Source organism: Gallinula chloropus, assembly GCF_964237585.1.
Source record: "Gallinula chloropus genome assembly, chromosome: 2".
NCBI classification, from domain to species: Eukaryota; Metazoa; Chordata; class Aves; order Gruiformes; family Rallidae; genus Gallinula; species Gallinula chloropus.
The window spans coordinates 71,891,620-71,918,423 of NC_140086.1; the positions used below are offsets into that span (position 1 = coordinate 71,891,620).

The 26,804-nt window shown below is 40.7% G+C and overlaps 1 protein-coding gene across 3 annotated transcripts in view; it reads right to left on the reverse strand.

The window, feature by feature from the left end:
- FHOD3 (formin homology 2 domain containing 3) overlaps positions 1-26,804 on the reverse strand; it is a gene marked incomplete at both ends in the record, with an annotated part of 396,588 nt that overhangs the window by 324,599 nt on the left and 45,185 nt on the right. For all 3 annotated transcript variants that reach the window (XM_084260348.1, XM_084260347.1, XM_084260346.1), the window contains one exon: positions 18,152-18,216. In XM_084260348.1, coding sequence (XP_084116474.1) covers positions 18,152-18,216 — 65 coding nt within the window. The remainder of the gene's footprint in view (positions 1-18,151; positions 18,217-26,804) is intronic.

Consider the following 26,804-nt stretch of genomic DNA (forward strand, 5'->3'; position numbering starts at 1 on the left):
GGTTGGGACACCACCCTAACTCTTCTTAAAACCCTAATTAAGAAAATTCACTCTGGGGCTCACAGAATCACTGGACCTTTCCAAACACAAAAGATTTCTCAGCACATGTCTGCATTCTTGCTTTTAGGTCACACAAATTTACTGCCATGAGGAAGAGGAGAAAATCATCCCTGCAGCAGTTCAACAAGTGGAGGAGTAGTAACAGAGGAGGGGAGTTATATCTGATATGCTAATGAGCTTGTGCAGCAAAAACCTGCTTTCTGTCAAATTATAGTCACTATTCTGACTAAATAAAATTAAAACCTACTCTTCATGTTCAAGTAATTTTACTGAGAGGGAGAAAAATGATCTCATGTTTCAGCCAAATACACTGATCTTTTTTCTTGAATCTGTTACAGATCCATGAAAACCCAGCAATGATGAACAAGCAGAAAGAGGTATTAGTTACATTTTGATTAGAATGGAAAACAGATGTGTGGTGATTAATCACATTCAAGTTTAAACAAGCCCACCCTGGCACAATGAACATAAGGGTTAGCTCTGGCCCCTCCAATACACCTGAACATGCATCAGGTTACACTTTTGTTTCACATCAGAATAGATGTTTTGGGGCCAACTCAGACTTTCATTAACTCCTTTGAAAGCACAGAACTAAAGTTTTCTCCAATTTATACTTACGAAGTTTTAATTAAGAGTCTAACTAAACTGGTGCATGAGTTTGTGTTAATCACCATAGTCAGAAAGAATGTGAACAAAAATTGTACTTGGAAAGTGAGTAAAATTTGTTAATTCTCAGCTACTCAAACCAGGTAAAGTGGAGTTTCAGCTATGAAGAGCTACTAGAGGAGCATCAGATACTGTCTGGATGGTAAAAGTGACAGAAATTCAGTGCAGAGGAACGTGAAACCTTTGAAAAATAAAATAAATATTAAACACCACACAATCCATATTTCCACATTGAATTTTATTCCTCAGAAGGTCCTCAAATAATACCAGTTCTGTAGGAACTCTGCTTTTTAACTGCTCCAGAGCTAACTGATCACGGGAATTAATTTACAAGGAATACAAAACAAAGCATCATTACACCACCGTTTAAAGAAATTGGTACCAGCAGTTCCAGTAGCAGTTACATTTAGGCCCTCAGTCTCAAATGGCACACAAAGCAGAAATGGAAAACAGGGAGAACTGTGACAAGGTTGATTTATGGCAAATAAGCGTCAAAGTGTTTTAAGAAAACATCACTCAGTGAAGAGAGTCCAGCTTCCAGTGGAGGACTGGCCACCTAGGTCATTCCTAAATCCTTTACAGATATTTCCCATTCTTTACAGGGACTTCCAACCTGTAAAGAGATGATCTGGAGAGAGGGTGGGAAGGGAACCAAAAGCAACGGCTATTGAGCCTTCAACAGAAGGCTGAAGGTGAATCAGGAATTCCTTTCCTAATATAGCTATAGGGTATTAAAATAAAATTTCAAGTCCAAAATAACTAAAAGAGCTGGTCCCTCACCCAGAGTGCAGTGGAACTGTTGGAACTCATACCTGTGGTACTTTCTACACAGGAAAGGTTTGAAGGGTGTCTGAAGAACAGCTGGGCAGGTTCCTGGAAGAAGAATCCACAGAGGGTGACAGGCCATGAAGGCACCACCTCAAAGTCCCTCAAGCACAAAACTGCCAGAGGCTGGAAAGGCTTCTGGTGAAATACTTGCACTCTTCCCATATTCTTCAATCCAACAACTGATAGCAGCTCTTGATGAAAGAAGGGGAGCCAGGGGGTAGGGGCAGTGGTAGTCAAGGAAATGGCCTAGATGGACCTTTGATCTAAGAGTTTTCTTACACTGCCTATTTATGATTCACTTCATGGTTGCCCTCGCTTTGTAAGGAGGAAGATGAAAATCTTTCAGTTATCCTCTGGGAATAACCTAAATACTTCCGGAAAATAACCCTCTTCAAAATAAAGCAATCACCTTCATAGTTTCTTTTGATCATGCAAGGTAACTTAAATTAGCTCTGCAATGACTTGCATTTTACCCATTGGCCAGATGTGCATACAAGCCTGTACTTCGTTAAAGCACAACAGCATGGCAATGTACACACACCTTCCCTACAAACAGCTGCCTCGAGGATGCTTGGAGTTACTTCCAACTAAATTATTACCTGTTGATTTTTCCAAATCCGCAAACCAAAGCTGGAAGAGTTGGGATATTCTTGGTTGCTAGAGATTAGGAAACATTTTAATTTACTTTCTTTTCAGAAAACAGAGTAAATTTTGATGTCTGATGTCCCTGCTTACTGCAGGGGGGTTGGACTAAATGACCATTAAACGTCCCTTCCAACCTAAAACATTCTGAGATTCTGTCAAGTAAGCCTGAGAAACAATCCTAATTACAGGAAAAAGGACAAAGTGAATCAGTCACTTGCAGGACACTCGAGGACTCAGTGAAAGAACATGAACATTGCCTCGTTCCCCAATATGTATTTTGTTCACTCCAGTTTAAAACCCTGAAAACCACAAGCAAACTGCCTGCTTTATCAACCAAGAAGCAAGTGCTAGGGAGAACTGGGTTCAAGGGGAAAAAGCCAGGAGGTTTCTGGTAACATTAAAATACTCAAACCCCCAATCAGTTATGGTGCTCAGAAACAGCAAATCCATCTGTGAGCAAATACCCCATCTGCAAGAGATACTTTCATTCAGAAATTCGACTTTTAAAAAATTAAATGTGAGAATTTCCCTGTATAATTTTGATGTTACTTAAACCCAAGGCATTAATGAAAAGGCAGGAAGACTGGAATTTTGGTTCCTGTGTTTCTTCTTCCATTAAACAAGCTATCCCTGATATAAGGTACTAAGGCAAAGTACCTCATATCCCTGATATGAGGTACTCACTGCAAAGTGTGCACTCTTAACATCTAATCAATGAGGTAAGGAGAAAAGCAATGCTGTCATGCATGCATAAGCACACAAAGAACAGTGGTACAAAACCCTGAGAGATACTATGAGGTCAGTGGGATGTAGATGGGTCACTGTAATGCTAGCAGTTATCGTGCAATAAAGGCAGAATTGATAGGTGAAAACCACAAGTTCACTATCCACCAAGAAGCCAGAGTGAAAGGTGTCAATACTGACACATGCCACAGCCACCTCTGATAAGGTATCGCCCCTGAAAACAGGCCCCTTGTTTTCTCAGAGGGGAAGAGGGTGGATACAGGCTGCAGCACTGCAACGTGTGCATCTCCTCATTTTCCTTCTTATTCAGAGGAAACATGGAAAAAGATCTTTCTAGCTGGGAATTTAACACCAAAGTACAGCTGAGCTGACTATCAGAGGGAGGGATGGGCGAGAGCAGCGCCCTGGCTGCCTGACCGCCTGCCACCGGCTCATCCGTCAATAGGAGGCACAGGCGCAGACAGGCAGCAGCCACCTCTGAAACTGCCAGCTCGTGGCACCAGGCCTCAGGAGAGGATAGGGCAATATGAAAAGTAACAGCAGCAGCAGGAGAGACACTGAGGGAAAAGACATCCTCCTCTACAGAGTTTGCAGCTTGGCAGGTAACACAGCAGGCTCTGCAACACGGGAAGCAGCTTGTTTGCTCCAAGGGAGGTCTTGGCAGAAACACCATGCTGGGAAACAAGGTAAAACTGTAACTTTTACCTTCTCCTGGAAAGGGATCACAGAATCACAAGGTTGGAAGAGACCTTTGAAGAGCATCGAGTCCAACCATTCTCATCCTATGCTAAACTATATCCTTAAGTACCTCATCTACCCTCTTTTTGAACACATCCAGGGAAGGTGACTCAACCACCTCCCTGGGCAGCCTGTTCCAGGCCCTGACAACTCTTTCAGTAAAAAACTTTTTTCTAATATCCAATCTAAACCTGCCCTAGCACAGCTTCATGCCATTTCCCCTTGTTCTATCTTCTGTCACCTGGCTGAAGAGACCATCGCCCACCTCTCTACAACCTCCCTTCAGGTAGTTGTAGGCAGTGATAGGGTCTCCCCTCAGCCTCCTCTTCTCCAGGCTAAACATCCCCAGCTCCCTCAGCCGTTCCTTGTATGATTTGCCCTCCAGCCCCTTCCCCAGCCTAGTTGCCCTTCTCTGCACTTGCTCAAGGACCTCAATGTCCTTCTTATGGCGGTGAGCCCAGAACTGAACACAGTACTCGAGGTGTGGCCTCACCAATGCATCCTTATGGGATGTTCCCATAAGTCCAATCTCCAGGAAACAGCCTGGTACAAAATATCAAAAAGCAGCTTCCCATTCAAGTGTAAGACTGGTGCTCCATCAGGTTAGAATGGACTCTCACCCCGAGCCATTTTACAGGAGACAAGGATTTGCCCAGAAAAAAAAATACTTGTGCTCCAGTGTCCACAATTTCTGCCTCAAAGTGCTTGGGCACAACCACAGAGCAGACACCATCTCTATTTGCTTCTGCCCCTATGATAGGCCTTTGAGTCAGTGGAAGTAACTCACAGCCGGAATCTTACTTTTTTTATCCAAGCTTCGTTCATCATAACTGCACAGGAGTTATTCCAATAATACATACAAAAATTAGATATTACATCCTGATAAAAACTGGGGGGAGGGGTGGGAGGGTGTGTGGAAATCAGTGCACCTGTCTTCAAAACTTGGCAAAGAAACAGAAAAGCTGCCGTCACCCAAGAATGACTATCAGGACTCTGAAGGCACAAACCAGAAAAAGACAACGAAGAGCGTGTGTACCTCTCAGCCAGGCAGATCGTCTCTCTCATCTGTGCCCTTTATGGTCAATGGAACAAGAGCAATTCAGGGCAGGAACATAACTGAGATGCTCTGAAGTGCCCTCTAGACAGACCCTGCTCACTGATGACAGAAAGAGTCTAGTGGCTGACACAGCCGCCAGGCTGCACGCCTGCCATGACTGGGGGGGACTGACAAGAGGACAACCCATTTCAGTGATACAGCAGTAAAGCTTCTAGAAGCAAAGTTATTTTGCTACATAAACCATGGTTAAAATCAACTCCAGTATTATAAAAATCACAAGGAGCTACACTCAGTGCCCTGAAGGTCCCTATCAGCTGGATTTGGCTTGTAAGGACCCTGCTCCTTTCTGGCAACAAAGAGAATTTGAAAGCAAAGGAAGGAACCAAGTCCATGTTGTTTTCTTGGGTTGGTGGACTTTTTTTTTTGTTTGGGTTTTGTTTAGGACTATTTTTGTTTGTCTGTTTAGGGTTTTGGGTTTTTTTGTAAGAATGTTGCAGTTTTGCATGGCTGGGTTCTGGGGCAGGGTGGAGGGTGCAGGGGTGGCTTTTTCAAGAAGCAGCCAGAAGCTCTCTGCAGGCCCCACAGGGCAAACACCAGCCGGCTCAAGTTGTTGTTGACCAAGGCCAAGCCCATCAGTGATGGTCGCAGCGCCTCTGGGAATCACAGGAATAAAAAAGGCCTGCAAGCAGATGCTTTTTGCCACCAGAAAAGGGAGTGAAAATATCAAGAAACTCTGCAGATCCCAAGTTCATTGAAGGAGGGGTGGGGGGAGGGGGATACCTCCCCTTCAGCCCATGGAGAAACCCATGGTGGAGCAGGTTTTCCCCCACAGTCAACGAAAAAGGTCGAGACCCCACCTGCAGCTCATGGAGATGCCCCACGCTGGAGAAGGTGGAGCCTTACAGAAGATGCGGTGACCCATGTTTGAGCTAAGTCTCTACCAGCACTTGCAGCCCAGGAAAAGAGACAGAGACACAAAGATGAGCAAGAAAGAGACAGAGACAGACAGACCCATGCTGGAGCAGGTTTGCTGGGCGCTGGTGATGGGTTGTGACTCTGTGGAGGACCAGGCTGGAGCATTCCAGGCTTGAGAGACTGAGAGACATTCTATGATTTATGACTGCACCCCATAGCAGTGACCCACACTGGGGCAGCTGGTGAAGAGCTGAAGCCCTGTGGGAAAGGACTCACGTCATAGATGTTTGTGGAGGACTGTATCCCATGGGTGGGACCCCACGGTGCAGCAGGGGAAGGGTGTGAGGTATGCCCCACCAGCTAAGGAGGGAAGCAACTTGTGAGGAACTGACCAAAACCCCCATTCCCCCAGTTCCTGCCCCTCCCTGTGCCACAATGGGGGGAAGAAGGGAACGAAATCATGACCAAAGTGAAGTCTGCTAAGAAGGGAGGGGTGAGAGGAGGTGTTTTAAGATCTGGTTGTACTTCTCATTACCCAACTCTGGACTCTCGGTGCAGTGCAGTGTAATAAATTAAAGAGTTTTTTCTTTTATTCTGTGTGGAGTCTGTTTTGCCCATGACACTGATTGTGGAATGATCTCTCCCTGTCCTTAGCTCTACTCCTGAGCCTCTCAATATATATTTTCTCCCCTGTCCAGCTGAAAAGGGGAGTGATAGAACAGCTTAAGTGGGTTTCTGTCCTCCAGCCAGGGTCAAACCACCACAAAGAATAAGAACAGGGGTTCTCAGGACCGTCAAACAGACGCAATTACAAAGATTCTTGTTTTGAGTAGCATATGCTTTTTTGCTTGGAGTTTTGTTTTTCCCTACAGAGATATTTAGAAACAGGGCATTTCAGTGTTTGGATGGAGCACGCTCCCTGCCTCCCAGGCAAGCGTCCACAGGGGTCAGGTGGAAGTGGTGCCTGGCTCCCTGAGGGAACAGTCAAACAGGTACTGCCAACACACTGATGTTCCTCTAGGTTCATGAGTTGGTACCAAGTTATATGTATTTTACTAGAACACAAAAAAAATTCAACCTCATACCTATTACGTTAGGATAAGTCCCCCTAAAGTCCTAGTAAAGATATTTAAGTGATCAAAGGTTGACTAAAGAACCTGGAACATGCAATGTTCAACACAGAAAACCACAGCAACACCTAAAATAGAGATATGAAACAGTAAGACCATGGAGACTGCAGTGTGCAGACCACTACCTTGGAGTGAAATTCCAGGAGACCCAATCACTGCTGTTAGAACGCCCCACAGTGCATTACCAGTGGTAGCCACAGGTGCTTGCATACTCATTGCTTGTACTAACCTTGGAAAAAAGCACAGCAGGGCTTTAGGGAGCATCCTACCCTTTTCCCAGGATGGACCACCCCAAGACTATTAAAGTAGTACCTAGTTATTCTAGCAAAGATTTAAAGAGGATTTCATTTCATCATCATCCACTCTTTGGGGATCTTGTATATTTAAAATATATTGGGAATTAATAAACAGTGAAGTGAACAACATACAGCAGAACTCCTTTACAAGGGTTTTAACCAAAGTTTTACAGGATGCTGTTAAATATGATGCTCAACTTTTCATGCAAACACACCCACGTTTTGTACAGCAAGTTTTTCCTCAGTGTAACACCAAGCATCTCACCATGGCAGGAGAAGAGAAAGGAGGCAAGCCTCCCAATGTGCTTCCAGATGCAGTTCCAGGGAACCGCTCACACATGCTCTTCTAGGCAGCAAGAGGCAGAAAAGCAGTGACAGCTGGCTGCTGTCTTGCTGGTATCCTCACCCTCCTCCCCTGCCTGGAAGGGTTCATCCAGCCCCCACACCCTGCAGAATAAACTCTACTGCTGAAAGGGCTGTGGAAAACCCCAGCCCTCAGGCACGAGAGAGATCAATCCCAGGTCTCCTCCCATGCCCCACCTGACAAGCAGCTTTCCACACACTCAGCTGTCCAAGTTTCACACAAAGTCACACAGTAAGCAAATCTCTCTGGTGGCATTTGATGCTGAACAGGCTCTGAAATGGCCAGCAAACCTAAATTTAAAGTTACAGAAAAAGTAAGGGACACATCCAACATCTATATTTTACTCCTTGGCATATCACCAAGATATGGTGATAGACATGCTGAAGTTAAAACTGGCACTTAGAGCTGAAGTGTAATCTTTGTCAACAGCCCTGGCGAGGAATAAATCTGCAGAGAAGGGTTGTTTGGTGGTGTTTTTTGGTTTGGGTTTATTGGGGTTTTGTTTGTTTGTTTGTTGTTGGGGGGGGTTGTTGGTTTTTTGTTTAGTTTTTTTAAGTGCACCATTTACCAGCCCACTCTTCTTCATGTTTTAAGAGTAAGGCCAGAGCTAAATATTTTATGTCTGAAAGGTTAAAAGAAACCTGATATATAACTTCTTACGTACCAAACTCATCTCAAACTGCTAAATATGAATTGACATGGCTTATGACATCCTACCACAATAGCATCCTGCTCAGCCATAGTAACTTCTGCTAGGGTTTAAAATTAAGAAATTGTAACTTGATCTCTCTGGAGCCTAGATTTTTACTGGCCTTCCTGTGTTTTACACAGGAAAAAAGATAATTGAAGATGTTATCCTTAAAATACAGGTGCTGTACATAAAAAGTCAAACAGACAAAGGGCTGCTCATAATTAGTGTAACACTTGAAGACACGAAAAGCTGTGAAGTCAGTCATCTGCATTACATGATAATGCTGATGAAATGTTCCTATCTCTCTCTCCCTTTTCCAACAGGGACATCATAGTGTCCACAACTTCATCAAGCCCATACAAGTACAAAACAATAATGAGTGGTGGCATTCCTCCACTACTGATGACCACATCTGACCATGGCATGTTCTGATCCAAGATGAGCATTTTATTCAAACATTTCTGAAGGCACCATAGCAATATTTTGCATTATAGGACACACTTTCTTCTTGACACCAGGTGGATTTGGTGGATCTCTCAATCATATAGAACACAACATATGTTACATATGTTGCCCCCCTATCTAAATAAAGCCCCTCAGTTAATAAACCATATGAAAAAAAAAAAATCAATATTACAGAACCACATATATTTTATATAAACTTCCAGTATAAGATTTTGAGGTGGTAACAAAACTTAACCTTCCTTTCAGTTTGTCTAAGGACCAAAACAACATAAGCCTGGTCTGAAAAGATGGTGCCCATATACTTGGCCTTGCAGTGAGCTCACAAAAAGTTAGCTAGTGGTATCTTTTTTTGAAGCATCACTGCCCATTATTCCATACATTTTGCTTGATATTTTTAAAGATAAACAAAATGAAGCAGATGAGTAATGTTCATACATATATCAGCTGACCCTGCACTTCAAATGACATGCATACATTTTTTTCCTCAAGCTAATATGAAATAAATCACTATAAGGCATAGTATCATCTACAATGTATTACAGTCAAGTAACAGTTCCAAACTGTCCATCAGAGAGCGGAAAAACCCACCATACACATGAAATAGGGAGTCCAGAAAAGTTTCCCTATTCATTGCTCAGCAACTCCCTCAGTAATTGACTGAGGAGAAAAAAAAAAAAAAAAAAATCAGCCCAGACATCCTGAAAAGCTTTTTGTTTACTGTTTTGTTAGTACTAAACAGGATACACAAGATTCACCTTATTCTAAAACTCTGCCATTCAAAAGCACTGCACGTAATGATTTCATCCTGAAGAGAAGCCTCCTTTCCACACAGTAGCATGACACCTTTTGTTATGAACACGCACCACCTCTTCACTAGAAGTACAGTATACAAAACCAAACATGACTAATCCAATTCTTTCCCTACCCAAAAATTCTGGGAGATATGAGCTCCATGGCTTGCTTGCATCACAGTCCCTTCCAGGATCATTATGCAGCTCCTTAAATTTCCGAGCTGAAATCTACAGCTGAGCAAGACAAAGAATGTCACATTCCTAAGCTAGTGTTTAATGTTAGCATCCAATCTTTAGCATCCATGTTTAGGGACCATTTATAAATCAAAGCAAGTTTTGTCCATACATCTTAAAACATCTCAGGGAGATAGGAACTGTATTGAGCTCCACTCAAGCAAAACCAGCATGCCCCCGCCTTCCTCACAAAGAAGGCTAAAATAGTGGCAGGGCTGAAAGAAACATCCCCAAAAGAATACCAACATCTCCTACTACAAACCCACACCTTTGTGGGTAGTAGCTTCTAATTTCTCTTCATCATTCTGGTGCTTAATTTTATTTTGCAGGATAAAGCTTAAGACAGGTCAGAGTGGTGCACAGTTCCAAGGGAACTAACCTGAACCGATCCATTGGTTTCTATCTTCTGTACAGAACAGGTTTACATGGAGGTAGGAAACATAATTCTGTTCTTTTCTGAGTGATTAATTTGATAGTGGTGATTAATTTGAAGATATTTAATAGGCACATAAACTCATTTTTTTCCCCAGTTAAGGGCTTGAGCGTGCTGTGCTTCACTCTACAGCCAAACAAGTTCAACTATCTGAAGGCAGACCATAAGGGTAACAAAGCGCTTCGTGTGTCAATATAAAGATCTATAAAGTAAGCAGGAAGTGCAAATAACTAAAAAGGAAACTATGTGAAGAAGAACAACAGCTATTGCTGTAAGACACTGCATTTTTTTTTCCTTTTTTTTCCTCCTCTTAAAGGACACAAACTCCTACACTTAATACCCCCTTGAAAATTTGGGGGCTGTTCCGATGGAGTAAAAGCAAGTTTTTCACATCATACCTAGCTATACCTCAGCAATGATTTCTGTAGCCTCCTACCTTAGCAGGATGGCTACAGTCACCCCTCGGCAAGCCACGCAAATCCCAGCCAAGTAACCTGAGACTCAGGAGCTGTGGTTTGGGAGAGATAGATGCCCAGGAGAACCCCTGAGGTAAGAGAAAGGCCGCATCAGGTGCAAGAGCTGCTGAAGGACAGCTTTGCTCCTCCACTTGGACCAGCAAAACTCCAGTTACCCTGCACCATCAGTAAAAGAACAAACTGATGAGGTGCCTCAGTTTTGCAACTCTGAAAATGATGTGGTTCTCCAGATGCCCCCCTGGCCACTGCACGCACGCACACACACAGACAGACTTCTCGAAACATCTAACCACAAAGAGCTCCCACAGGTCATGAAGGACCAGCCTTGTCAACATCTGCTCTTGAATTGCAACAGTAACATCTAGGGACAATTCCTAGGCTGCGCTCTCTTATTATCGGGCAAGTATTTCTCAACATAATTGAAGAACATACTAGTTACTCAATCATCAAAACAATATATTCTTTATTTACTTTTCTATTAAAAAAGCATAAATCACAAAGATCACATCACAGTAAATACTGCTAGTCACTTCCAGAGTTAAACGTTTTTTGAGTCCACAATGAACAGTTATGAACAGTTTAAAATGCTATAAAATTCTTCATAGTCATCTCAGAGGTTACCTTTCCAATGACTGTTTCCCCTCAGGTTACAAAAAGGTAGTAGTTCTTGTCCTAACAATTGCAACATGGTTCTCTAAGACACAAAATTTTAGAAACTGCAATGTACTCTAGTAATTTCAAGGTAATTTCCTAATTAACTTAAGTCCTCCTTTTTTTGTGAAATTTTATTGGTCAGCAGATTCACCATACTTTCAAAGCACTGAGTAAACGGTAATATGAAAAGAATAAAAGCATTACTGTATTTTGTTAGAACTTTTTCATCTTCAAAAAGACATGTGGTTAGACTGCACAAAAAAAATATCCAGTTAGGAAAACCACATTCGTTCATTTTTAAAAAAAAAAATCTGAAACAGGACTAAATGGGCTTGTGTTGCAGAGCAGAAAGCAAAGTATCATACTACTTATTTTCCCTCCTGGCTTCAAGGGGAGATGGTTTTCTTCAAGGAACCACCAAAGATGATTGAGGAACTTTATTTGCTTGTTCAGAAACAAGATTTGTTTTAAATCTCACTGTGTTTTAAAAGTAGATTCCTTTTCCCTTGGAAATTTTTGCACATTGTAAGAAAAAGGAATTACTATGGAAATCTAAGTTATCAAGAAAAAAAAAAGTCAGAAAGAGGATACCCCAATTCAAAGACATTTTGCTCTCTTTCTACAGAACTTCACAGAGGGAGTTGACTCAGATAAGCTTTCACATTTTCACACAAAGCTTCCCAAGATGAGAAAAGCATCCCACTAGCATCCTCCACAGCAGTCCTTTCAAACCTGGAACAAGCCCCCTTTGAAGCAGGAATCCACCATTTTAAAGCAACAACCCACTGCTAGTGAAGGCTTTTTGGTGGTTCTTCTTGCTGCAAAGCCTATTTTAAGGATTATAATTTAAAGGAAATATACAGAGACAATTCTTGGAAGTTTCCCTGCTTTGTCTCAAAGACCACCTGAAATCCTATGGGACTGGCCCAGAGGTTTCTCAGTGGGATCACAGAAGGCAAATCACAGGTTATAGGGAAGTAGTGTGGTTCATCCCACAAAGGACACTTGACTAAAAGCCTGCACAAAGAGCACAACAGAAGTCTATCATTTCAGTTTAAAGAGGTATACATTTTTAAAGCAAAGCCACAAGTTATTTATATAGATAGATTTTTCACAAAGCAATGTGATCTGGAAACCAGGGGAATTTACTTAGAGCATCTGTGTTCCACATTCTCAGGAAAGAAAATTTAAATAATCCTAAAAAGCTGAAAAAGGTATTTTTATCATAGCCTTTGCAGTGATTTCATGTTTCATTCAAATTGAAAGAGAGCTGAACCTGATATATCCAATCACATCTGGAAGCAGGCCCCCATACTGGGTGCAATGTCTTAACTAGAACTCACATTATTCTATTAAAAAAAAATCCCCCCAAGCTCTGGCATTCCTTTTCATATTTTTTCAATTTGTGTGATGTCAGTTTACATCTAATAAACATGTTGTTTATTTTCTTCATTTAAGCCAGGACTTTTACCAAGTTACAGCAAGAGTCATAAGAAGCATATCACGATTACCAATCCACAACGTGTGCAGGATCCCTGGGCAGTGCCATCAAACCCATTAATCACCATCTTCTCTGTCACAATTATGCTAAGAAGATATTCAATGAAGCAATTTCAAATCACCTCTCTCTCTCCTGTTACCGTCAGTGCATAGACGGCAAAACCACAGCGCTTCCGACAAATCCTCAAGGCACCTCTTTTGTTCCCTTTAAATTAAATCCGAATCGGTTGCACGTTTTGCTGAACTGCTAATGTTCTCCACATGTTCCCTCTCTCCAACAGAAAATGTTTTCTATTAAGAATGCCTAACACTGAGCAGAAAAGTCTAAAATCTTAGTCTTTCAAACAACCCCAAGTAGCTACCTTTGAGACTTTCATTTGAACATACCAGTCGCTACTTGCCCAAATCAACAGCTCAATGAGAGGATCTAGTGCAATAATTAAGCTTCCTTTAAGAACGCTTTTCACAGTTGGTCTCTGTGTATTTGGAAGCTTCCTTACCAAAAAGGGACAAAAGAGTGGTTTGTTTTAAACCCTACAAGGTACCCAAAAAAAGAGAAAACTTTGAAGTATGAACTGAAGGAGCTTCACAGTGTCCATGGCAAGGAGAACTCTATTCCAGTGCTCAGCACACTGCAAGCACATGTATGACAGACACAATACCAGCATTTCTCAGAAACACCTGAAGTAAAGCAGTACCAATAACATGGGCTGTAGACAGAAGCTTAACTCTGCCCCCAGAGAATGAAACACAATACTATTTCACACGTTTCCTTAGCCAAAATCACACCATTGGGTTTTTGGGTTTGGGGTTTTTTTTGTTTGTTTGTTTGTTTTAATGCTTTAATACTGTACTTATAAAAAGGCAAACCATGGGGTTTTTCCCCCCACTTCTGGCCTTGCATCTTGACTTCTCTCATAAAGCACCAGATACAGTTATTGACTCAAGATGTGACTTTGTTTCCGGGGCAGCACTGTGGTTCCAGTGGGGAGGAACCTGCATGTTAAGCACCTGGAGGGACGGGTCCTGCAGGGATGTAACTGAATCACAGCTGCTGTACTACATGCAGCAAGTCTGCATCATGAATAACAGAATTGAGAAACCTGTACGTTACCTCAGGTATCTCAGAACAAGAGGAGCTCACAAAGATATTTATGGCTACATTTCATAAGAGATATCAAGAGCAAAAAAGATGTCAAAAAGACAGTCCCAAGAGCTATGTGGAAAGGCTGGGTTAACAACACTGACATTGCTGGTTAAAGTAGAAGCCCTAGAACAGGGGCTGTAAGTGGCTGCTGTGCTGCACACTGTATCCAGTTCTTGGGAACAACCTGCTGCTGAGCACCCACAGAAGGCTGGGGAAAGAGGGGCACACCGTGTATTGCACCCTGGCAAATCTGTGACCATTTCTGTGCAAATGTCAGCAGAAAAGGATTCTAAAAGGGTTATAATGACTAAAATGAAGCTAAATTATACATTTAGCAAGACTGATGTAATAATATCTACACTGTTTCAGGACCTAGTTGGCTCAAACTATAAGCTTAATACAAACTACTTATGCAAAATATTACTTTAAATCTATATGAAGAAAAAAAAGACTTTGCATAAATACAGGAAGAAGCTAGAACCATACAAAACCATGATCTTATAATACAAAAAATTTCATTATATAGCCAATTGAGGTGTGATATTTTGGGTTTTTTTAATAATAAACTGACACAATGAAGTAGTATAATTAAAAATATGCCTTGCAACATTTGCTGACCTTCCAAGGTACAGTACTCTGAGCAATCCCAAAACAGTACATGTATCTGGAATTACATTAACCTTTGTTATTTGCTTTATTCTTGTGTTACATTGTATTAACATCTGAAGCTTATGTCAAATTTCTTTTGGCAGAATCATTCTAAGTCACTGTCATGGGTGCCCGTCCAAACTTCATTCTCAGCACTGAGCATAACACTCCTGACACAAACATTTTAAAAGCAGGTATAGGACTTTTCTAGGATAAATACTGCTTCCACATACATACGAGCAAATGGTCCCCTCAGAGACCACCTCAGATTGAGAGAAAACTACCAAGCAGCAATGAAGCAACAAAGGAAGCAGCAGACAGAAACAGGACTGTTCAATCAAGGCCACATTGAATAAATCAAGTCACTCTCCAGAAAGAGTGGAGCTTTTAAAGTTCTTTAGAAATTCAGTATCAAACAGTTGCTCTGACTAAAAACTTCCATTTAGTCTCAGAAGCTAAAATTTTTGGTGCTGTTGGTGGGCTATCCCTGTAAAGTTACATTCTTGTTTACCCTGGACTTTATCAAGGCTTCAGCTGAGCCCTGTAATTGGTAAATATATACAAATTGAAATCATGGTAAGACACAACTACATAATAACAAGGAAAGTCACATGGCTGCCAAAAATACCAGAAAGACTTTTCCCACAGAGTATTAACTCACAGTAAATCTTATTGGAATAAGAAGTCAGGTTGGACAGATTGGGGAAAAAGAAAAACCCAAAAGAATGACATTATCTATTTAAGAATTGATCTTCTTCCACTAAGGTCTTTAAACATCTACAGATACAAAAGGATATACAAAATTTTCAGTTAATTATCTTCTATGAACAAAACTAGTTCCAGCAATAGTCTTTTCATTTAAAATGTTATAAATATTACAGTTTGTATTAAAGCCACTCAGATTTTATTTTTGAAATTATCTTTTTATTACTCCTGGCAATTAAATCAAGCCAAAATGGGAAAAGAAATTAGGTGGTATTTAGAAGAAAATTTGCTCCACCGTGCTGAAAGGCCTTAGTTTGAACACAAGACAAGAACTCAAAAGAAAAAAAGAAAGTATTAATGCATTAAATTGAGTGAGATGCTTCAGAGTGACTAGTATGCAACAGGGCAGAAAACAGCACTCACTAAGAACTTCCACACCAATGTTATTAAGCTTTATTCCCTCCCTGCCCGGGTTAAAACAAACCAAAGAAACAAAAATCCCACCCCACTCGACATGGGACTTGCTAAAGCCTCCCAAGTCTCGTAAAATATCGGCCTGTAGTGAATACATCCTCTGACACTGAAGCCAAATGGATTCCCTAGAGATTTGAAGTCACTAATGATGGAAAACTTATCTGGACATCTGAACATAAACACTTGTGTGTTTCCCACAATTTAAAAGTTCAACATGTAAGGGAGAAGACCAACAAGAAGAAAAGATAATAAATTGGTCCAACTTGAAAACAGGAGAGTTTATGGCAGAAAAGGTGTTTCTTTACACCTCTCAGGTCTTCAGAATAAAACCTTGAATGTAAGGATGACGGGAGGCTCTGCTGCAAGCACAGCACAGACCAAACCATATCTTCTCATAAAGCAGCCCTAGATACCCACGAGGGCAGAGCCAGTAGCGTTGCTAAGCACAGTGCTTTTTGAGGATATTGTGAAGATTAAAAGAAAATATGTAAAGCAAGATGGTTTAATTCCATGTAACACCATCTCAGGTTGCTCTAGCTCCTAACTTTTGCTCTAAATATGCAACACATCGTTCAACCTCAAAACCTAATGTGTATATTTTGAAAAAGACATTAGCAAGCAGCTGACATGAAAGTACACAGAAGATGAAGAAAAGTACCTGCTGCACCAGTAAAACAGCCCTTCTACTCCATGAAAAGTTTACCTGCCAGGCACAGGTGACGTAATGAGGTCAGAGCTCCAGAGTTCCTGACTTTCTCAAACTCTTACATCCCAAAAAATAACATACATTTGGTATGTAGAAACGAAAGAGAAAAGAAAGTATATGACAAACAACAGGCTGAAACCAACACTTATCCTAAAAATCTAAACTTCAGTATGGGGGGTTGGAAATTAGAACCAGATCTTGGATTTGGCTTCTCTGCCTGTAACAAAGCCAGCCAAAAGCCCGTATCCAAACACCTCTGCTCTACAAGTTTGAAATCTGGACTCAAGTTTTGCAGCCTGGCTTCCATTGTAATCACTGCTGAATGCAGCACCACTGCCAGAGAGTAGCAGCACCTCCATACATAACTTCATACAGTAACAATTAAAATACATGCACATTAATACATCTAACTGCCCACAGAGAGCTTGAACGCAAACAGGTAATAACCAAACAGCCACACGTGGAAGCTCAGGACCTGGTACGCTCCAATTCCTTGATGGCTGTACCCTGGGCAAAAATTTTCTACACAAAAATTGTTTTTATACAACCTCACTCCAGGAAACACATGAAATCTTGTCTTACTGCACCGGTCTGTTTTATCAAAGATATTCCCAGATCTAACAGGAGCAAGCTTCTCCAAGCTGTTCTTAATTTCAATCACATTTATAAAATCAGCCTAGACTTTGCAGCATCTCTGTTTCCCCTCTAATACTTAACGCGTAGGCTTTGCTCTACTGTACTTCCTCAAGCCAAGGGTAGTAAAGGAGAGAATCTGTTCCTGAGTGAGGCAGCCTAGAGATCGCTCTCAAGGGGAGGCATTCGAGGAATTCTGTAGGTTGCTTGTGTTCAGTTCAAATTCTCAGAAAGGCTATTTCATAACACATCCTGGGGGCAGGGGAAAGAAGTTTAGTTGTATTTAAAGCCTGAATCCTCCAACAGCAGTAGCACTGTGCTAATAATACAAAGCTTCAACCTTCTCCTCCTTTTAAGGAAAGTATCTATATTCCAATGCCACAGCTAGGATCTCTTGTAACAAGACCAACTACGAGCTAAACATATCAGGGTGTTGCATCTACCAGGGAGAAGCTGAAAGCAAAACAAACAACTTGGGCACATACAGGATTACTTTTTACGCTTTTTTTTTAAACCAGACACCAATAACATCTATAACAACATCACCATTAACACAAGCATTAGCCCTGCTGCTGACACTCAGTGAACCATGCTCTGCAGAACACCTGAGAGTGTATTAATGCCATCACAACACCTCAGCCTCTCCTCAGGCAACCGTAAAGCTCTTGTGACCAGCACATTATGGCTTTCATTAGACTTTTCCTTATGACAGAATTACTTTAACCAGAGTTTTTACGACACTGACACTGTGATAGTAACAAATATGTGCCCAAGATCTGCAAGACGCAAAGTAACAAACATTACACGCTATTAAAATCCAGTAGTTAGCTGTCAGCCAACAGCTCTTCACATCCCCTTCCCAATTCTGAACACAAATCTTTTTCAGGAATCCAGAAATGCTGTGGCAAGACAGAATCCACCACACTTCACTGTCAAAAACCATACTTCCCTGGGCTGTTTAAAAAACTTTTCTATTAAAGTAACTAACATAAGCTAAATTTAGCATACAACAAACACAACAAAGCAAGCAGTTTATTTGCCATTATCCTTAAGTTGGAACACAGCAAGCCTGATTCATACTCCCCAGATTTACTTCTGAGAGATGGATTCTGCTTATTTGTTCTCTTGTAGGCATGTGGAAATTTACTTACCAATGCAGGCATGGACTCTCACCGACAGCTGGGTCCGCAGAATTATACTGTGCTTCTTGCCTCTCCTAAAAAAAAAAAAAGTATATTTATACATATATATATAAAGGTATAGGGAGGAGGTAGAGGAGGTGGGAATGAGGGAGTGCAGCCTAGGAAAAAAGGGCAAGGAAACGTATTACAAGTTATGCCTTTGTTTCTCATCATCCAACTGTATTATAATTGGCAATACATTAATTTTCCACAAGTCCAGCATCTTTTGCCAACAACAGTAATTGGTAAATGACCTCCCTGTCTTTATTTCAATCAATAAGCGTTTTCATCTTATTTTCCCTCCCCTCTGTTGAGGACGGGGAGCAAGAGCGCGTCTGGGTGGGCAGGTGGCCAAGGTCAACACACCACAATGACTCTCTAGAAACCCATATTAGAGAAGCACCAAGTGATGACTACACATTTTAATTTTCACAGGAATATTTTAAAGCTAGACATAGTAGACTATGAAAAGAAAGTGAAAGGTCAAATGATGTTGCTTACACTTTCAGAAATCTGCTCATGTGCCCTTAATGGATCTTTAAAGGCCAGAGACAGATCTGCCTTTCATGCATTGAGACAAAATTGGGTCCTCTTTCACTCTGGCACCGTCTTGGTTTCATCCTGCTCTTAAATACAATTACTTTAAATTCATTAGCTCAGGAATTTATTTATTTTTTTTTTAACCCAAATTAATGTTCTATGCATCTTTTCAATCTAGACAAAAGCACCATTCTTAATTCCTAGACGCTCCACCTGCAAAGAAAGTGTCCATCAGGACACCACCAACAACTTGTCTCTGCAGCCAAATCTGCTCACTTAAAGGAACACAGGAAAGAAGAAACAAATGGACATTTGTCCTTTCCATTTTGCACAACAGCGTATTCTCTTTCTTTTCTCTGAAAAGATGCAATTCCTGGATAACCAAGTCTAGGCAGGCCTGCTTGAGCACAATAGTTAGATCAGATGGCCTCCAGAGGTTCCTTCCAACCCTCTGTCCCCTCAGCCCTTCTGTGATTCTGGGAAGACACGCCAGCAGCTAAACTGCCTTTAGAACAAACACGCTTAGATGCAGCTTAGTTTGTCTCATGTGAACCCTCGACCCACTTCTATATACAAATGAAAGCAAATTGAAAACCAGAAAAGCCTTCCTTGATTATGCATATTATGATTCTGAGAAGAGATTTCAGGGCCAACCTTTTTTGCAGAGACACCTAGCTGAAGTTCCTACTGGCTGTAGCTTCATCAGAACAAACTCACTATTTTCCAGACAACAACAAAGTTTCTTCCCACTTTGACATATTCCTACCCACAGTTGTTTTGAGGAACAAAATTATTTTTAATTCATTTCAACAAGAAAATGTTTTATACCATCTCCAAAAATATCTGCAGTGCAAGGCAAATCAATGAAGCAGTGACAAATATTTTTTCAAAACAGCAGTCCCAGAAAAATATAGGATAAAAACAACCCCAACTATCCAACACACTAAGCACCAGAAAAAAATTGCTTAATGTGGAACTATGTACCTGGTAATAAAGACCTCTCTTCCAGTTTGAGAACAGCAACCATTCTCCACAGATCTAAGAAAAAAACCAAAACTAAAACCAACCCAAACAAACAAAAAACCCAACCCAAAGCCAGACAAAAGCTTTAAATAAAACTCTTCTTTGAAGGGTCTGCTTGAATAGTATTAGGATAAAGCAGGAAAAGCATGAGCCTTCTCTATGCTGCTGCTGGTTTGCAGGCCTTTTGAAGTGCCAACCAGCAATATGCTATTCCTCCAAAGACCTGCCTGCAGTCTGGATTTTAATGTTTCCTGAAGCAATCCCAGTTTTAGGAGTGACACTGCCCACTTAGGCTCCTCCTGCCAAATCGGTGGACACTTGCACTCACATCCTGCAGATCCCCAACGGCTGCCCCTTCCCACAGGAAGGGCAGGACTACTCTGGACTGCTGAATATGCAAAGGAACTGAGGAATCTTTGACAAAGCAGCAAATATATAATTCTAACAACAAGCATCTCTTGTTGACAATTACACAAGAGTTCTTATATTTCCTTACTAAGACACACTGTGTTTCTTTGAAAGACAATAAAATGAAGCCTTTCTAAACCTCTGCCCCTCCACTAGCACCTGACACAAAAGGAAGAAATCTCTCCTATGGACACAAAAGAGGAATGGCTCAGGGATTAAGATCTCCTTCTGGGACAAAGGAGGACTCATTTTCAGTTTCCCTGGCGCCACAGCTTCCCTGCACAGTTGTAAGTGAGTAAGGTAAGGCACCACAGAGGTGCCCAAGTGCAACATTAAAAGCCAGACCTCAGCTACTCTAAGGATGATGGAAGCTTAGTTTCTCTCCACCTTGCATCCCCTGTATGCAAAACAGTGACCGTGGCAGCTGCCCACCTCCTGCTTCTATCAGAACTTGGGTCTTTTTAAACCCTAACAAAATATTTCTAGCACTTGAGCACCATACAGTCTTCACAAAAGGTGCTTTTAAGGGGTGTAGAGATTAAAAATTAGTAGACCTTGGGGCAAAATTCAACAACTGATTATTATAATGCCATTGTTATTTTTCAGAATATCTCAAGTAGCTGTAATTGTTGTCCTTTTCTCCGAATCAAACACTTGACCAGAAGAACACAACTTCAAAAAGAAGAAGAAATGTAGGAAAGACTTGTAGTTACATTGGATGCCAAAAGGAAATTTGCTTTGGAAAAGAAACATAACTGTATACAAGAGTCAGCACCTATCTGAACATTAAAGCAAGAGCAACAGAAGAGTTAACCATTTCATCTGATCTCAAGGACTCAAAGTTGTTGGAAATACAAAGCACCCACCCTCAAAGGCAATGTCTCACCTTAAGGTCCTAAAACAGCAGTGCAATTAAGTTTCTCCTACACACAGCCTCAAACGCATGAGTAAACCCATGGACCTTGAGAGAACTACTTACAGGCTGTTTGTAAACTTCTAGGCATGGGGTTTTCAGCAAGAAAAAATTACCTAGTTCAAATGCAGATAAGTGTGTAGCACCTTCATTCCATGGTCCATAAATCATTTTACTATTGAGGCCTAAAATTTTACTAAAGAAAAGGAGGAGAGCACCAGCTTGTTTGCCTAGCAGATAAAATTTAATAATAGAAAAAAGGGGGAGGGAAGATAAAGGGGTAGAAATCCAACAAACTTCTTCACAATGACAACTGAAACTCCATTCTCTAGAAACACTGATAAAGGAACTCAGAACTGAAGTGTTAAATACAAGGTGGAAGAAGCCGATGGCAAATGAAGTAGTAGCACAAGTCAGGGGAAGAACTTGGAGAGAGCGACATAGGAGGGAGGTTCTAGGATTAGACTGAGACAGAAATGAAACAGAATGAGAGAAGCAAGGACAAGCCCTCCCTGGCTTTAATTCCTTTCCACTGAGTTTGTTGAATTTTTTGTGAAGTTGCAGTGATTCTTCCAGTATAGGCATTATATTTACTGGAAAATCCTAATAAGAGACAAGGAGATTTACCTGCCATACAGGTCAGAGCTTTAAAATTTGCTCTAGGTGCAGTTGAATAAAATTTCATGATACTTTCATGGTTATACCAAAACTCTTTTCCACTGATTTGAAGCCACTGTGAAGCTCAGTTTTAATGCTATTCCTGCTGCTGTCTCTAATTCTTTAGGTTACTCTGTAGGCTCTCCTATCCAAGCCAAAAATTCATTGAGGTTTGTCAGATTGATCCTTTTTTCTAGAAAGCATCACTAACCATCACTAAGTAACAAAGGCAGACAGGGAATGCAGAGAGACTATGTTTGCCATGGCAATTACATGCGTAAAGTAGTATCGGGTTTTTGTAAATAACAAAATACTAAAGGTAGCATTTTACATACACATATATATGAGATTGCAATGCCAACATACAGAAGGTCTATTTAAAATGCTTACTTACTTTCCACTGAGTCAGTGGCATGGTAACCTGCACGTTTAGGGTGGTCATGCCTGAATTCCTCCAGTGAGAAATTTTATTTCCTAATCCCAGGCATGGGAGTGTATATAGCTTTCACTTTCCTAATTGAAAACAATGATCTTACAGAGAGATTTTTTACATACTTTTCTTCATTTAATAAAAGCAGCAATACACTAACCAAGTATGAAGGATACAAGTTTGAGATCTTTTGGTCCAAAATAATACTGTTTGTATTCCTAACACTCCCCCCCCCACCCCCCCAAAACCTAATTGGTATGATAAACAAGGCTGGTGATGTTTTGTTTCTTCATCTCGAAGATTAGTTCGGAAGACCAGTTAAACCAATAAGGTAAAGCTCATCTCTTTCAGTTTCAGATTATGATTGGGAGTAGACAAACTAATTTCCAATTCCTGGTACCACAGAGAGAATATTAAGTACAGAATTAACCCTGGCAAATATTCATATAAATACGGAATTTTCAAGAAAAACCCTAATGTCACTGTAGAGAAGCGAAGAAGGAAAAAGCCCCACGTTCTGCCACCTGTACATACATATGCAGATGAAAAAGCTGGATACTGTATCCACAACTTGAATTTCTAGATACTGGTGTGGGATACACAGTAGAGGAACCTATTCCAAATCTTCAGCACATGTAATTGCATGCTTTAAACCTTTCCTGAGACACAGCCCTTATGCTGCAATTTAACTGTGAAAACCATTGTCACCCTTGCCCTACACCATCCATAATTCCCATCTGCAACCTATCACATAACCCATCAGATTTCCAAAGAATTCAGTACCCAGCTTTAATTTGTCAATTACCTAAATCACAGATATATCAATAAGTACTTCAAACTAAAAAAACCCAAAAAAACCACCAAAAAAACCACCAAAACCACATCCCCCCCAAATACCTCCCCCACAAAAAAACCCCAACAAAATCCACTGAACAAACCACAAAACCCCCAAAATATCACTTCCAGTTTAATTTCAGCAAGTATCTATAAGGAGTCAGAAGTGTACAGAATACTTTATTGTTGCAATGACTGGAAGCTAAAAAAACAACATTGATAACACCTCGCTAGATATACCCAGTTAACAATAAGCTTTTGCCACATGTTAAAACTACTTCTAGCAGCAATGAAAGCATCAGAATTCACCCCACCTCTAGGACTCCTCTCTTTCTATTTCTGTAAAGCAGTTCAGCGGTAACAGCTTTGAAGGCAACTGCAACACTGTGCAAGGCGTCCTGAAGGTAGTTTCCATGGATATGCTGTAGGGCTGACCTACTCCTCTTTCACAGTTCATTCAAAATTAGAATTTTAAATATACAACTGACATGTTTGTGTACCTGCTGGTTAACAGCAGGCAGGTATTGCAGAATGAAGGAACAGAACTGGATTCCAGCTCAACATGAAATACTAATTTTAAGAGTGTCAGCTTCAGCACTCATCCTGCTGCCAACAGTCCCTTTTGGTTGGTTTCTTTAGATGGCTTTGTCTTTTCTCTGCAGAAGCTCTAAGTGCTACACAGAAAACAGATAGTGCTGTTTCTCCATGTTCCCAAAACTCTCACTAGCTGGATGAAGGACCATTTTAACTCCTTATCATGGGGATTTTTAGTGCTTCAACAGTCTGCTGGGTGCAATACACACTGACTTTGGCAGCTCTCTACAGAGTGTTACATGTGTGTTGATCTGCTGGAAGAAGTAGCAAATACTGCTCAGTCACAGCGAAAAAACCATTTTATAAACTTTCTTGAGATTCAGGATCATTATGAGATAATACACTTTTTCCCCTCTTTTCTAAAAATCTAATGCATAATATTTCTCACTATAAACAATATTGTTTTCTTGGTAATTCTTCAAGCTTCAATGGCAGTGCTTCCCTTGCTACTTCACCTCCTTACAAAAATCCCTTAAAAGTTTAGAGCAAGTTCTGTTCTGCAGTATAGAAAGATGATTAGAGGGATCTTTAAAGTGCTCTCCAAAGGAAACCATTCCACGATTCTATGAAAACATTTTCATTGTTTATTACAAATTGGTACATTTACTCAAATACTTAATTGAGATTAGTTTTCAACTGGCCCATGAAGTCTTTGGGATAAGCAGGCAACAGCCCATGGAGTTAGTATGATTCAGTAACCTCTTGTGTTTGCTTTGCTAGTGGTCATGAAGGATGATGAAAATATCCAATTATTACAGGAGATACCTGGGACAAGGTAAACTGATGCATGGTTGATCAGATACCACTTAGTTCAGGCTTGCACAGCATAAAGTGAGCCTAACATGATAACTTATTCTATAACAATTCTAAATCTACTTCTGCCTGATGTAACCACCTAAGCATTATGAAAACCTACCTAACACAGATGCTGCTCTTAGTGGAAAGCTTTCAAAGCACACATGCTTCTCATTTTGCTACAGCCTCTCACAGCATTCAGGTTTCTTGGTGGACCATCATCCTTCTCCAATAAACACATCTGTTTTTCAAGAGGAGTAGCTTAATGAGAACAGCATCCAACAACAATCCCTAAACTCAGGAAGGCACCACTGATTTCCATGAGAGAAGCCTGGACAGTAGCAAGCCACCAGAAGCAAATGCATGGCAACTAACATGCCCTGAGTGCATTATTTTTTCAACTGACTTTCACATTTTCATTTCAGCACCAATGCATTTCCAACTTCATTTGCACACCTTCCAGGGAGTGGAAAATACAGGTGTGATGGGGTATGGCATCACAATCTGGCTTCACAGTTTAAGGTACTCCACAGCAGCAGTGGAAAACAAACTGTTCCTTGTTGAATGCATAAGGGATGGAATTTTTGCCAGAGTTCAAGCACTCAAGTCTATCAGGTTTTCCTTGAAAAAGATCTGCAAGCCAGAACACACACAATAAGGAAAGTGTTTCTTAACCTGCTATTAATCAGACAGCATAAATCCCAGGCTTTGATTTCAAAGATACGGTTTGACTGGAGTTTCAATGCAATATGCTTCTCCATTCAACTTCTACTCAAGAGATGCAAAAAAATTCTGACACTTAAAAAAATGTTGTCTACAAGCCAAGTCTTTTGACAGAGAGTGAGAGCACACATGTGCATGGAGAGAGGAATTAAGGATCTCTCTGAAAGTCATCCGAAAATCTTATCCAAACAAATAACCCTTTTGAAGTTCTTCACAGATCATCATCCAACAATCCAACTGTCATGTTCAAGCTCATGTTATTCTCATTGAATAGTGAAAACAAAAAAGCTCAGGAAATACATTTTAAAGAAACCCACAAGTTTTTTTGATGCTGAGATTCACCTCCAATACATGCTAAGATTCACCTTCTGATACATGACAGCCAGTTCCACATACACACATCTTCAAATGAAGTTAGTAGGCTTTCCTTTCCTACCTCACGTTTTCCATCTAACCTTAGCATGAAGTCAGAACATGTTCACACTCTGCTCTCGTAATAGGCTTGCGAGTCATCTTATCCTTTAGCATAGTGAGTTTAGTCAGACCATTGCTGGACCGTAACACATTTACTAAAGTACAAATCATTAGACTAGAGTGGATAAAAATAACAGACACAAACTATTCAGATGCCTGTCAAAAAATTTAAACGTTAAAGCTTGACTAATCCAGGTAGAAATAATCCCAGTGCCATATTCCCTAAGCAAAAACTAGACAGGCAAAATCTCTCAGATGATCAGTGCAAACAGAGTATGCTGAGACCTGCACATGCATAAACTCTGCAGATTATTCCAACATTACGCTCTGTGTTTGCCAAGATGAATTTAACAATTAATTGCCTCATTCCATACTAACAATTTATATACCATGAAAAGAGTTATGTGTAAATGCCAAGGAAAGGCAGAGCACCCTTGCTGACACGCCCTTGCCTATGTAGCTGTGCGAGTAAAGACTACAAACAGTCACTGTGAGGTGCTGGGTTTTTACGTTTACTTACTTTTCCCAAGCACAGCCTTTGCTAGGCTGAGTTTTCATCTTCCCTTTTTATTCCCCTCCCCCCTTTTTTAAAAGGAAATGAAATAGGATGGAAGGAGAAGGGGGAATTAAATGAAAAACTCAAAGGGGTTGAGTGAAACATTCAAGGAATGCATTATAAACCACATCATTAGTAATAAATAATTAGGCACTAATGTATTCTGAGTATATGTCAGTGAAAGGCTGGGTGGAGGCTTCTGTGTACCTTACCACAAGGCAGTGATTTTTGCCAAAAGACAATGAATCACTTTCACACACTGTGAAATGCACCAAGAGGGGGGAACATTTGTTCCATTTGTCATTTTTAGTAGTTTCCGTGCAAGCAAACCTTAGAAGATGGAAAATGAGAATCCCCTCCTCACTGCCTTCCCCTACTTTCTGAATCATCACACTGGTTACCTCTCAGTTGTTAAAGGCTCAATTTCCACATATTAGAACAATAACCTTCAAACAGTCCCTAAAATTTGAGGGCTGACTACTGCCTTCAGTATCAACAAGAAACCATTTTTCAAGAACTGTCCTTCATGAAGAAAGCTGTGTCCTTTCCCACCCCAAAAACTCAACCCATTTATGTTTTCAGCAGGGAGTTTATCCCATCATTTTGTGAAACACTGATGACATGACCAGTTAAATCTCCACCTTAAATTTTTGCATTAAGAAAACACAAACTTTAT